The sequence below is a fragment of the Phoenix dactylifera genome, chromosome 2 (assembly GCF_009389715.1).
Source record: "Phoenix dactylifera cultivar Barhee BC4 chromosome 2, palm_55x_up_171113_PBpolish2nd_filt_p, whole genome shotgun sequence".
Classification (NCBI taxonomy): Eukaryota; Viridiplantae; Streptophyta; class Magnoliopsida; order Arecales; family Arecaceae; genus Phoenix; species Phoenix dactylifera.
The window spans coordinates 11,568,260-11,580,395 of record NC_052393.1 but is presented as its reverse complement, the minus strand read 5'-3'; the positions used below and the strand labels follow the sequence as shown (position 1 = coordinate 11,580,395).

At 38.0% G+C, this 12,136-nt stretch overlaps 1 protein-coding gene across 3 annotated transcripts in view; it reads right to left on the bottom strand.

The window, feature by feature from the left end:
* Positions 1–12,136, bottom strand: part of LOC103708520 (formin-like protein 3) — a 31,915-nt gene continuing 19,779 nt past the window's right edge. Inside the window, exons 10-21 of one of the 3 annotated variants that reach the window (XM_039121408.1) lie at positions 12,089–12,130; positions 11,935–12,015; positions 11,791–11,841; positions 11,629–11,710; positions 11,447–11,541; positions 7,803–7,874; positions 7,587–7,703; positions 6,336–6,404; positions 6,190–6,256; positions 1,401–1,807; positions 1,122–1,323; positions 1–648 (exon numbers count right to left, since the gene is read on the bottom strand). In XM_039121408.1, the coding sequence (XP_038977336.1) occupies positions 1,668–1,807; positions 6,190–6,256; positions 6,336–6,404; positions 7,587–7,703; positions 7,803–7,874; positions 11,447–11,541; positions 11,629–11,710; positions 11,791–11,841; positions 11,935–12,015; positions 12,089–12,130 (816 nt within the window). In that variant the 3' untranslated portion in view covers positions 1–648; positions 1,122–1,323; positions 1,401–1,667. Of the gene's footprint in view, positions 649–1,121; positions 1,324–1,400; positions 1,808–6,189; positions 6,257–6,335; positions 6,405–7,586; positions 7,704–7,802; positions 7,875–11,446; positions 11,542–11,628; positions 11,711–11,790; positions 11,842–11,934; positions 12,016–12,088; positions 12,131–12,136 lie in introns of those variants that run through there. The other 2 variants (XM_026805188.2, XM_039121412.1) reach the window with 2 other exon arrangements.

Sequence of the window (12,136 nt, the reverse complement as noted above, 5' to 3'; positions counted from 1 at the left end):
TACGAAAAACTGTAATTCCCATTCCGACAAACCAAATACGGCCTAAAAGGCAAACTTCTGCCACATATATTAATATATTATTTTACACTGTTATGCACAACTTGATTTAGACCAACCGCTCCATAAGCTTCATTTTACCATACCACTGGAGTAAGAGGAAGATGACAGGAAAGCATTGCTGCATCATTAGTTCTAGTCTCATATGGACCGCCACTCAATTTAAGATCTGAAAAGAGAACCGGTAATCCACATCACCTGATCCATGTCTATAGACTAGGATTGTCTGGAGCATATACGATTGGCTCTTGTTCTGACTTCAACAGAAGATACCACTTCATACATAGAATAGGGTGACTCATTGAAGCTTAGAACACAGAAAGGGGAGCGGAAATTTTATGGAAGAGTCTGAAGACTGATGACCTGTGAACACGTAAAAATGGCCAGCATCATTGCTGACTACAAGCTGTATGTTGACCTACACAGCGTATGTGCATGCAAACCAACTATTCACATTAAAGATTTTGTCCACATGTAAACGGTTGTTGCAAGAGAGATGCTCCACATGGATCAGCAATGGAGCAGTTTGATGCCACCTATGTGAGATCTACGAAGTATTCCCATGTTCTCTTATATTACAATTGATTCAGTCTGCATGACAAAAAAGGAAGTCATATCAAAGGGAAGCAGATGGCAGTAAAGAGCGTAGAGACTAGGAAGATAAAATGTCTCATTTTGGTGCAGCCTCAAAGATGAATGTCTGTTGTCCATGCAAACTATCATAGTAACAAGTACGATTCTTTAACCTTCAGATAATCATACTACATGAACAACAAAGGCATCTTTAATGCAGATTAGCCTGTGTTTCAAATAATGAGGCATTAGAAAACTGGACACCACCTTTGGAGATCCCTCCCATAATGACTTCACTGGAATGTGCATGAAATGAAATCAAAAGGGATGTAGGTATGTATGTGGCACGTGGGATGTTGATGTGACATGACAAAGTTTTAAGGCTGACCTGTGTGAAGATGTCCGCCTCTTTAACTACTAGCATTATACTATAAAATTACCCATATCACAAAGTAAAAGTAATACACTGCAATTTGTCACAGAGAACATACCAAGTGTGTGCGTGCATGTGGAGGAGTTGGTTTTCTTCACGTTCGGTTTTTTTTCCACTTTTTTTTTTTGTGGGGTGGGGGGTTCATGTGACATGACGAAGTATGAAGTTCAAGGCAAACATGTGCAAAGATGCCTGCCTCCGAATTGCTAGCATGATATGATAGAATTAATCATATGGGCAAAGATGCCCGCTCCTCCTAACTGCAAGCATCATATGATAAAATTAACCATATCACACACAGAAAGTAACACACCGGGACTTGACAGAAAGAACATACCCATTGGGACCTTGAAGCGTTGTGTTCTTGTGGGGCTTTTAACAGGAATGTTAAAGGCCAAAACCTTGCATCTTCTACCAGACAGCTCGACATACCATAGCAACTCCATGGTGAATCTCCTGTCCAGATCCAACAGAATGAGAAGGAATTCAAGCCTCTGTCAATCTGCCACCATTGACATTATGGCCTTTATGCACTGATCAAATGGCCGTGGATCATGTATTGTTTCCACCTTGGGAAATTAAATCTTGGGTTACAGGCATCGGCTCAATTCTTTTTAGCAGACGCATTCACTTTTTCTTTCATGGCCTCCTTTTCCATTTTCTTCTTTTCAGCTTCGACAATCCGAGCATTCTCTTCACGCGCTTTGTTGAACAAATTTACAAAGACAACTAAAATTGATGTCACTGCAAGATGAAAATAAGTACTTCTCAGATACCACATAACAAGAATTGCTAAGATAAGACAAACATCTTTGATGAGGAAAAGAAGAAATTCCTTTTTATTAGTACTTGATTGTAAAAGAGGAAGAGATCACTTTTTTAGCCAGGCATCGAACTAGTATGATGTTAGTGATTTCAGAAAAATCTCTGACAGATCTCTTCCTCACCTTTACGTGACACAAAAGGGTGGAGAAGCAAGCAAAACAAAATTTGCAAGAATCCCACTCAGTGCATATTTGCCTCAAAGTAGAAGTGTCAACCGATAAATTCAATAATCATATAAGCTAATCTATGTCAGTGATCAATGGCATATAAATATACATTGAGAACTAAATGCACTTAATGCTAAAATCTAACATACAAATTCCCACGTCTGCATTCAAAATTGTAATTTGTAAAAAATTTCACAGAATTTCTAGTAATATCGAGAAATAAATTTAGCTGAAATCACATGATTAGGAATGGTAACTAGATGATATAGGTTTAACAGAGCAGTATTATTGGAACAATATTTGAGCAGTTTCCATGCAGAATAACTGGGGGACATCCTCCCATTTCCCCCACTTATTCTGTCAAACCACCAAAATGCACCATGGAATAGAGTTATACCACCGGGTGGGATATAAAGGTTATGTCACAGCATAAATCTATTACAGCCTTGGGCTCAGATAAATTTATGCCACGGAATTGGGTGAAAATCTATTCTCCCCAGTAACTGTTTTGCCCTCAATGCCATGAATGGTCTACACAGAAGGTCAGAAAATGTCTTCACCTTTCCCTTTCTCCTCACTACCTTCCACTCCTCCCATCACTCTTCCCTCTCCTCCTCTCTCTCCCAACATCCATGCCTTGGAGCATCACAAGGCTCACGAGCCACTAAAGGTAGAGATCCTTCATTAGCTACTTGCTTTGAGCTCTTCTGCAGACATCCTCCACCCCTTCACCTCTCGTCTAACCGGCCTCATCTTCCTGCAGAGGAGCGGCACCTCTCGGGCATCCATTGCTTCGGCTCCTCCACCTCACCGGCATCCTATGCTTCCTATCTCATAACAACATCCTTGTGCCCTTTCCAAGCACCTCCCTCATCAACGTCGTCATCTCTTTGCTCTTCTCCAGTATGCATCATCTTCCCCTATTTTTGAGGTGCTGTGATCTCAAGTTTCAATTTTTATCAAGAAATTTTGATTCAATTTCAAGTTTTTAGACATAACGACATGTTCTCAGAAATTAGCAAGATCTCTTATAAGATCTGATTATGGAGGCCCGAATCTGATGAAAGATCTATTGGCTTCTAAGCTGGAGTTGGGACAGTTTTCTGAGCAGAAATCTATGTTTTTTTATTGGTAAACACCTCTTATACTAATATAGTTAATTGTTTCTAATAGAATGCTATCCAATAAAGCTTAATTTGGTATTTGTGATTTATTGTGAAAAAAATGGAACATCTATAATTTTGAGTTTTATTATGTGTTCTGATTCATTTGCAGGAGGATCTGATTTGGTGCATGATAGTTCTAAATCACGGACTAGTGCAGAATCACTCTAGAATTTGGATATTGTTCATGTACATATACATGAAAGATATGCTAAAAAAAAATTGTTGCACATGTGCATATGCTTGGTGAACTATTGCAGGTCTGACATTGAAAAATCTCACAGCATAAATTGGACTAATCTCTGGTACTTGTAATTATGTTCGCATGAGAGTGACCTTTAAGATTCTTACTATTAAGTCAAGAATTATCATTCACTCAGATGTCAAATTTCCAACAAGCACCAAGAAAGGTGGGCGTGCAGGTATGGTTTTAATTCCTCGGGGCTACATGAGGACAGCACCTAATTTAGCTCTCTTCCCCACACACTCCCAATAAAAGAAATTCAGCAACAATAACCAAGAACACCCGAGCTATTTGTGCTGAATTGTATTAAAACTTCTCCCGAATCATCTGACTGACCTAAAATGCATGTCAGACTCTTCTATTATAAACTATAGTTTGATAACATCATCAAGAAGAATAGTATTGTACTAGGTTTAACACAAGCCCCTGCTACCCCTGTTCCTAATGTCGGGTCCTGGGGCAACTTTTGCTGTTGAAGTTAGGATTGAGCTTTCTCTACTTCTGCCCCTTGCGTGATTGGATGATCCACTAGCATTGAAGCTGCCACTGATAACTCAATGATCTATTATCAAAACAACTTATGCTATCACATACTTCCAGACTTCCAGCAGTATTATATGCGTCAAGTCCATACAATTATTCCTTTCTAACTACCAAGTCACTACTAACAAAACAAGAAACAGAGCATTAAGCATGGTTTATATGTTAGGTGAGACTGAATTAATTTCTTGAAGAAATTTCTGGGAAAGAAACTTAAAACTCATAATAACTGAAGTATATAGTATAACTTTTGTCATAATCAAGCATATCTTTGTCCAAAATATCTGCTTATACAAAACCTCCTGACATCATATAAACCTTTTGAAGATTTATAGCCCATTACTTGCACATAAAATATCAATTATGCATGACCCATTACCATTGATTGATGCAACTGTATAGAATGTCTGTTAATTCACAAAGTTTGTTTTGATTGATGCGATTGCATATGAAGACATGGCAGTATGGGACATCTAAATGCACTATCAAGTACCTAGGTGCATGATCAAAATTTTTTATTACTTTAAAACTTTATTTCTTGAAGTAACTGTTTGTAAACTCGAAATATCATAAGGGAAGAGAGGTTTTATACTGGGTCCACTATGGCAGTGACAGAGGGGGACTTGTTCTGTGATAAAAAAATGAAAACAAAAAAGAATCAATGTGTCGATTCCAGTTCTATTTCTTTTTTTTTCTTGTTTGTGAACATTTTAAATCATCGTGACCTGCCAGTTGTCCCTCTGGTAGCCATCGAATTCTGTGGCAATAGGCTTGTTCCTCATCTACGTCACAGTAGTGTGGAGATGTCCAAAAAGCCCCGAAAGAGAAGGCAGCCTATAATAAAAGGTAGTTCGAGTAGGGAAGTCTACGGAAGGAGAGGAATCTTCACTGATGGACGGTTCCTCATTGAGTCTACAGAAGGGTGGTGGTCGAGCACTTATCTATCACCCTGTCCATCTTGTGGCCTGCATCCTCCTGCTTGGGCTTGGTTCTTCACCTTTTCCATGTTCTTGCATGATATTTTGCTTTAAGTATTACCGAACATATCCTATATAAAGTTAGTACTTGTAAAATGTACTACGTCTGCTAGGTCCACACTGCAGATTTTAAAATGGATTGACTCTTGTTTACTTTCTTTTATATGTTAGCTGGTACTCTAGGCTACTTGTACTGTTAACTACTATTTGCCTTGTGCATAGGATGTTGCCATCGGATCATATTACCATGCACGTGCTAACGATCATATCATTGTATGCACCAGTGAAGAACTAATTTGTACAAGGGCGAAGCATGGGAGAGGGTGTGGAGGAGGGGATCTCCATATTTGCTCCACAACATGACATAATGTCTTCATATTTGCTAGTTTACAATACATAAAGAAGGGCAACTTTGGGGCTTAAAAAAATTACATATCACTAATCGAGTCTATGGATGGGGTATGGGAGGGGTAGAGGGGTCAAGCGGTGTGAGAGTTGTGAATCAGGATATGTCGACATTGAATGAGAAAGTCCATCCATACTTAGCCATGTTTCCTTAAACAAGGAATGGTAATACTGTCCTTAGAAAGAAAAGCATCGCTTCAGGCCTGGGGATAGGGCATGGGGGTCCCTAAATTGGGGAGGGAGGTAGGTACGGTGGTTCTTCAAATTTCCACAACAAAAACCTCCGTACTTGGTCATTTTCCAATAACTGATAGAGGGGCAATTTTGTCAAGAAATATCAAATCCCACTTATCCCATCAACTTATTTCTCCAACCAAACACAATCATGATAGGATGTGCCTCCCATTTATTCTTCCAACCAAATGCCACAAATTCCTTATCCCGTTGAACAAGCCATACACTCTACAGTACCTGGATAAGTATTCCTTATCCAGCAAAATTTATTCTGCAACCAAACATTACCTTAATAGCTTTCTGTAGTTCTTTTAATACCCTAAAACCAGCATATGAGAACAGGACATTAGAAAGAAATAAAATACTTTAAAAATTCCCTCATCTTTATAATAATTTAGACAAGACCACTGAACAAATCTATTCGAAAATTGTACGATATGATAAAAATACAAAATTTAACAGACTACAGCACAACCACAACAAGCCACCAATATTTTTCCCAATAAAATATGAAAGGGAAATAATTAACTGAAAACACGAGGTAAAGATATATAGTGAAAATACACCTAACCTTGTTCAAATGGACAGCGAGCGGGATCTTCACCAAAATACTGAGCTAAAGAATCAGCATTTCTTCCCTGCAAAAAGATATATCTAAAGTTGAATTTAAAGAACTTGGAAATGGTGAAGAAACAATTGTGACTGGAGGGAACTCACAACTTCGGAATATAATGATATAAGGGACCTCACATCAGCCTCTGCAGTATCAAGAAAACTTTTCAAGGCCTGGAAGAGGGGCAAAAAGTTTCATGTTCAAATTATTCTTTTCAAAGACAATCATGTTTAGTATGCACTTCAAAGGGGGAAAAAAACAAAAGCAAAGATTAGTTGTATCTTATATTCTTAATATTAAATAAAGTAACAGATGCAAACAAATGTCAAAAGCCAGAGGAAAGTAAACTTTTTGTCCATAAAAAACCAACCATATTCACTAACAAAATGGTTAAATTGAGTGTTATTCGTGCAATAGTTGGTGTCCAACATTCATCGATGTTTACATCATGGAAGACCACATTCAGTGCCTTGAACAAATGAGATGAACTTCAAGTATTACAGATAAGAATGAGAAAATAAAGGTACCATCCTTAAACATCCAATAGTCCAAAGTAATAAAAAAAAGGAAAATTCATTCTCAATAAAACATAGAAGATTATGCAACTTCAAGAACCATCAGGAAAACTAAGGAAAATATAAATCTCAGGAATGACTTACAATAGCAAAGTAAACCAACTAACGATCAGATGTTAATTACTCTATGTACAGGTAAGTTGAAGAGAAGCAATGCAGCATTTGTATCATTAGCAATTGCTTGCAAAAGTTTACTTCTGAACCAAGCAGAATATTCAATGAAATGGCTTAGACCACTCTCTGCAAAGTTTCAAGCATCAAATGTGAAACCGTATTCATCAACCAGCATATGCTCTCCTTATTTTGCTTTTCTTTTTTGATGTTTTTTTCCTGTTATCGGGGGCAGGAAGTGGAGGAGGATGCTCATACATATGGACCTTCTGTAACTTGAAGATGCATGGTATTTACCATAATCAGGAATATATAATTAATATCATTGACAAATGGTACTTTTATCTAGTTAATAAAGTTATAGATTCTTATATAAAAATCATGCAAATCAGACTTGGCTAGCTGGACAGTTAGGCCAAAATGCGGCAATTTGGTAGAATGAGGAATAAATTTTTGCATTTATGACCATATAGTCTAATAACAAAAATCGCAATACATAATGTTAGTAAAATTTATTTAAAAAATATGCTTGATTCAAATATATTCAAGCTTGAAAGCCTCCAATTCAATAGTAACAGATCATTTTATGCAAGAATGACCAGGAATTTGTAACTTCTACTTTAAAATTTATTTTTATTGTGCAGAAGATGTGAAAGTCATGAGAATGACCTTCCGAAAGCCCATGGAAATATCACCATCATTTTCGGAAACTGTAAGTTCTTGCTCAACCTTTTCAAGACCCTTGCTAACTGCTTGCATTTCTTCAGCTACCAACTTTAATTGGATCTAGGAATTTTCAACAAACCAGTTGTTGTAAATGATCAAAGAAATAATAGAGCACAATTCAGTTAGAAAAAAATTTAACACAGGAAAATGTGAAATTACCTTAGAGGCTGCTTCCAAATGAACCAAATCTTTATCAAAATCAAGCAACTCAGGCATTTTCTCAGCAAGAAGCTGTCAAAAGGGGGAAAATGAAAGGAGTAAAAAAAGAAGAAGAATAATTTTATCAACAGTTTCATGTCACTAACTTTGTATAAACCTAAGCAAAAGATTGACATGAGCAAATCCTGTCAAATAGGGTCCTGTACAATTTGCTGCTAATATTGATAACCAAAGCAAACAAGAGAACCAAAATAAATATATCCTCTTTCAGTTGACGACAATATTCCAAGTATGCAGGGCACACACTATTTGAAGAAAATCTAGATAATCAAAACAAAACAAGGCAACCAAAATAAACATAAGTATCCAGTTAAAGTCAATACTTCGAGATTTCACACAGGCAGGTGCACATGCTGATGTTTATGGGCCAGATAAATGGGCTTGTCAACAAAATTTAATCTTCTGTTAGCTCATACTGAAGCATCATTTAGAATATTAACTTTGCCCAATTTTTAACCAGAAAGAGTATAAACCATGAAAAGAATCACATTCTCTTATGAGAATTTTGTCATGTCAGTAAGCAAATTCTCACGGTTCTGAATCCAGATCAATTTCATATTGCCATCAGTCCATCAATGGCCAAACTACTAAACCATATGACAACAAAAAGTCCTCATCATAGCACACCAGTTTCCCAGGAAATGAAATTCCACAGCATGGAAAAGGATAATTATATATTTGTTAGTAATTATCAGGTCAACATTAACATATAAACACCTAACCATGCTCAAATTGGAGTTATATATACTACATGGAGGATCCGACTTTAACTCTTCGACTCATTGAAGTCCCAATTTACCACTTCCAAATTTTGGATCCAAACCCCATAATTAGATAATAATAGTGATGAAGGCCAACCATGGCCAAAAGAACCCAGAAATGATCTGATAGCACTCTTTGCCATTAGAAGGCATCTGATGGTAGGTAGTCTGCCATCAGAAGAAAGCTTACCGTCAGAGCGATCTAACAACAAAGAAAGGCCTTCTAAAAGTCCAAGAGCAAAACCAAGAGCCAGACACAACCACATTTAATGGCACCAAGATCACCATCCAAAGCCATCGAACAAGCAGTTCACCATCCGAAGACTCAGGAACTGACTCCGAGCAGGATACAAGGACAGCAAGATCTGACGGCACCCTGTTCACTGGCAAATCCCATCCGACAGCAAACTAACTTATCCAGACATGTCCGAACACTATGTCCATCATCAAATCCATTTTGCTTCTAGCTCGGCCCATGACAAGATTGCTTAGTTTGGTTGTCTTAGTACTTTGTTTTCTTTATTTTTTCCTCAATCTCTAAGGGTGCCCACACGTCCCTATCACTGTAAGGAGCCCAAAAGTCTATGACTCCCCTAATGTACTCCAGTTTTTTGCAGTTGAATGTAGTTGCTTTCTCTTAACTACACGCTCGCTCATGATTGCTATTAAATTTTCTTTACATGGTGGATCCTGCACAAGCATTGTAGATTGTAGGGGGAGCAGCAACTTGATCAGTTGGTGGAGCCCTTGGCCATGGAGCATTTTGAAGACATCAATTCGTGGGGTCCTTGGTGGGCAACTAGACCCTTCAGTACTAAGGCAGTAAAGAAACTAGTTATCCCTTAGTATTTAGTTTCCCTTAGCCTTTAGATTTTAAAATTATATTTGCTTTCATACTTCTAGAATTAGCTTAATTTTCTGCTTAGTTTTAGACTTTCACTACATAGCTCTAACGCTAGTGCTAGGCCTCATAGCCTGTGTCAGAATGTCAGATTATATAGTTCAATTTACTCGCATGCTAATGATAAACATTCGCCAAGGTCCATTTTCATGGGAAGTGCATGTAGCTGTGAGCAAAGCCATGGAGAGTAAAGGGGGATCTTGTCCCCCTTGAAAATTCTGAAAATTTTAAATTTTTCTTTATGTCACTGTGATTTATAGGATGACCAAATCCAATGAAACTCATCCATTGCCAAGAAAAAGCCGACACCCTTATAGAATTCTTCTTAAGAATGACTTCCCTGAAAGTCCGCAAGTTTTCTCTAAATTGTATCCAAATAAGCATCACCAGACATGCACAGGCTGCATCCACTACAAACACAAACTCATATGAAGAATAAACATGCTATATGTTCTATAAATTCTAGAAGTACACTATCCATCTCTAACATTAAAGATGAAAAAGAGAAAGACACTAGGTTGAAAAACAAAGCATGAAAAATGACAGAGAAACAATGAAATCCAAGAGAAAGAACAAGATGACTAGGGCATAAATTTGTCACACTCGGTCATGCTGCTCATGCACAAGGTCCGCTATACCAACCATACCGACGTATCGATGAATCCGGGGGTCAAGCTAGCAACTAGGTCCATTGGATCAATCGTGAGAGATTAAGGTCTTGCTACGCTATGGTCCGGTGGGTCAGGATCATGTTGGGAGGTCACTCCTCTCGCAGGATTAGGAGGGCAAGTAAAGGGGGTTCGAATATATATTGGTTGTGCCCGAAAGGTTATGAATCGATTGACAAGTCCAATCCCGATATCTTGATTTTGAGCGGCAATGCATCGTAGACCCATATATATATTGTCTGCTAATACACGCCTCCCTGCTCGGAGAAAGATTTCATCCCTTGGTCGTTAAGGTGGGGTGAAAACTGCAACTAATGCTCTTTCTCCGTCGTCGAATACGGGATAGGTACCGGTACCATACCGAATTAAACCGGTACTGTACCGATTCGGCTGGTTCAGGCCAAAAGCCAAAAAACGTTTGAGGTCGGTACGGGCCCAAAAAACGTTTGAGGTCGGTACGGGCCCATACGGGCCGGTACCGACCGGTACGGGCCCATACGGGCCGGTACCGACCGGTACGGATTGCGAATAGTCAGAACAAAAAAATATAGCTATATCGTACCGATTCCGTCTGGTACCGGTACGTACCGGCCCGTACCGACCCGTACCGATCGGAACGGCATACCATGGTCATGCACATGGTCTAGCACATTGTATCTATATTTCCTGTGCACAGGACCTACACACAGGGTCGACTAATGATCACAAGTCGACAGAAGAGGTAGCCCATTTCGACATGCTGACACATTTATTTTGTGTGCGATGTGAATGAAGAGATTCATACGAAGAAGCTAAGAAATAAGTAGTACCAAATATATTTACAAAGGAAGAAACCTGGCTCTAAAAAGTGGCCCTACTCTTGCATAACTAATTTCAAAAGCACATATGTCAGTCTTAGGGCTCAACCACTATATTGTTAGAACTAAAAATGAAGTTCTCTACAGAATGTTGTAGAAAAGTGAGCCACATAGATATAATCATGACAATAATAATCAAATGCCTACTTTTAGCTCAATTCACGCAACATCAAGTCCATCCATAAAATGACTCATAATTTGGAGAGAACCATACATTTTAGCAAAATTTCCAAATTCCAAAAAGCTTTCTAACCATAAGGCTGCCACAATAAGAGCATGACTTCCACTTGGCTTGTTAGATCTAGTTCTCGAACGTTTTTTTTTTATTTACTATAATAGAAAGCTGCATATCAAGTTTTTTGTTAAAAGAAAATGGAACTTCTGCAACCTAATATACCTTGCATAAATAATGCATTAATGTCATTTTGTTATTTCTTGCACGTGTATCTGATAGTTTAAGAAGGCTGTCCAGTCTGAATCCCACAGCAGAACCTGCAAATTAAATAGAAACATAAATTTCATTAACCATTCCTTACATCATAACTTTATGATGATTTTCCATATCCCATGTATCAATACCTCGTGCAGTGCCTTGGTTTATTGCGTTTCCTAATGTAAGAATTGTCTGCATTATTTGTCGCAACTTCAAAGACTCTTTTACCTAATTGAAAAATGAAACATTATAGTCAACTCAATTCAAAAGGCAACATTTTATTTTAATTTTTTGCAGTCCGAAAATACCTCTCTAGATGCATCATTGATTGTATTCAAGTTGGCCCGTAACTCCTTCACCTGTTTAAATTTGAATATTTTGTTGCAATATAAAAATTAAGGCATAATAAGATATATGCCAACAACTTTTTTCCAGCTCATAGAGCAATGTACCTGAGTGGAGAAGGTGATCCTAAAAGAGAAGACCCTCAACTTGGATTCTACTCGAGGAACCTTCATGAGCTCCATGAAAAACTGGCAAAATAATTGACATCAACAATAATAGCAAACAATAATAAATATATGCACTCAGGGATCCCAAAAAGACCTGCTCACATCTCCCAAGCATTTCTTTGTTGCTGGTGTAGTTCTGAGA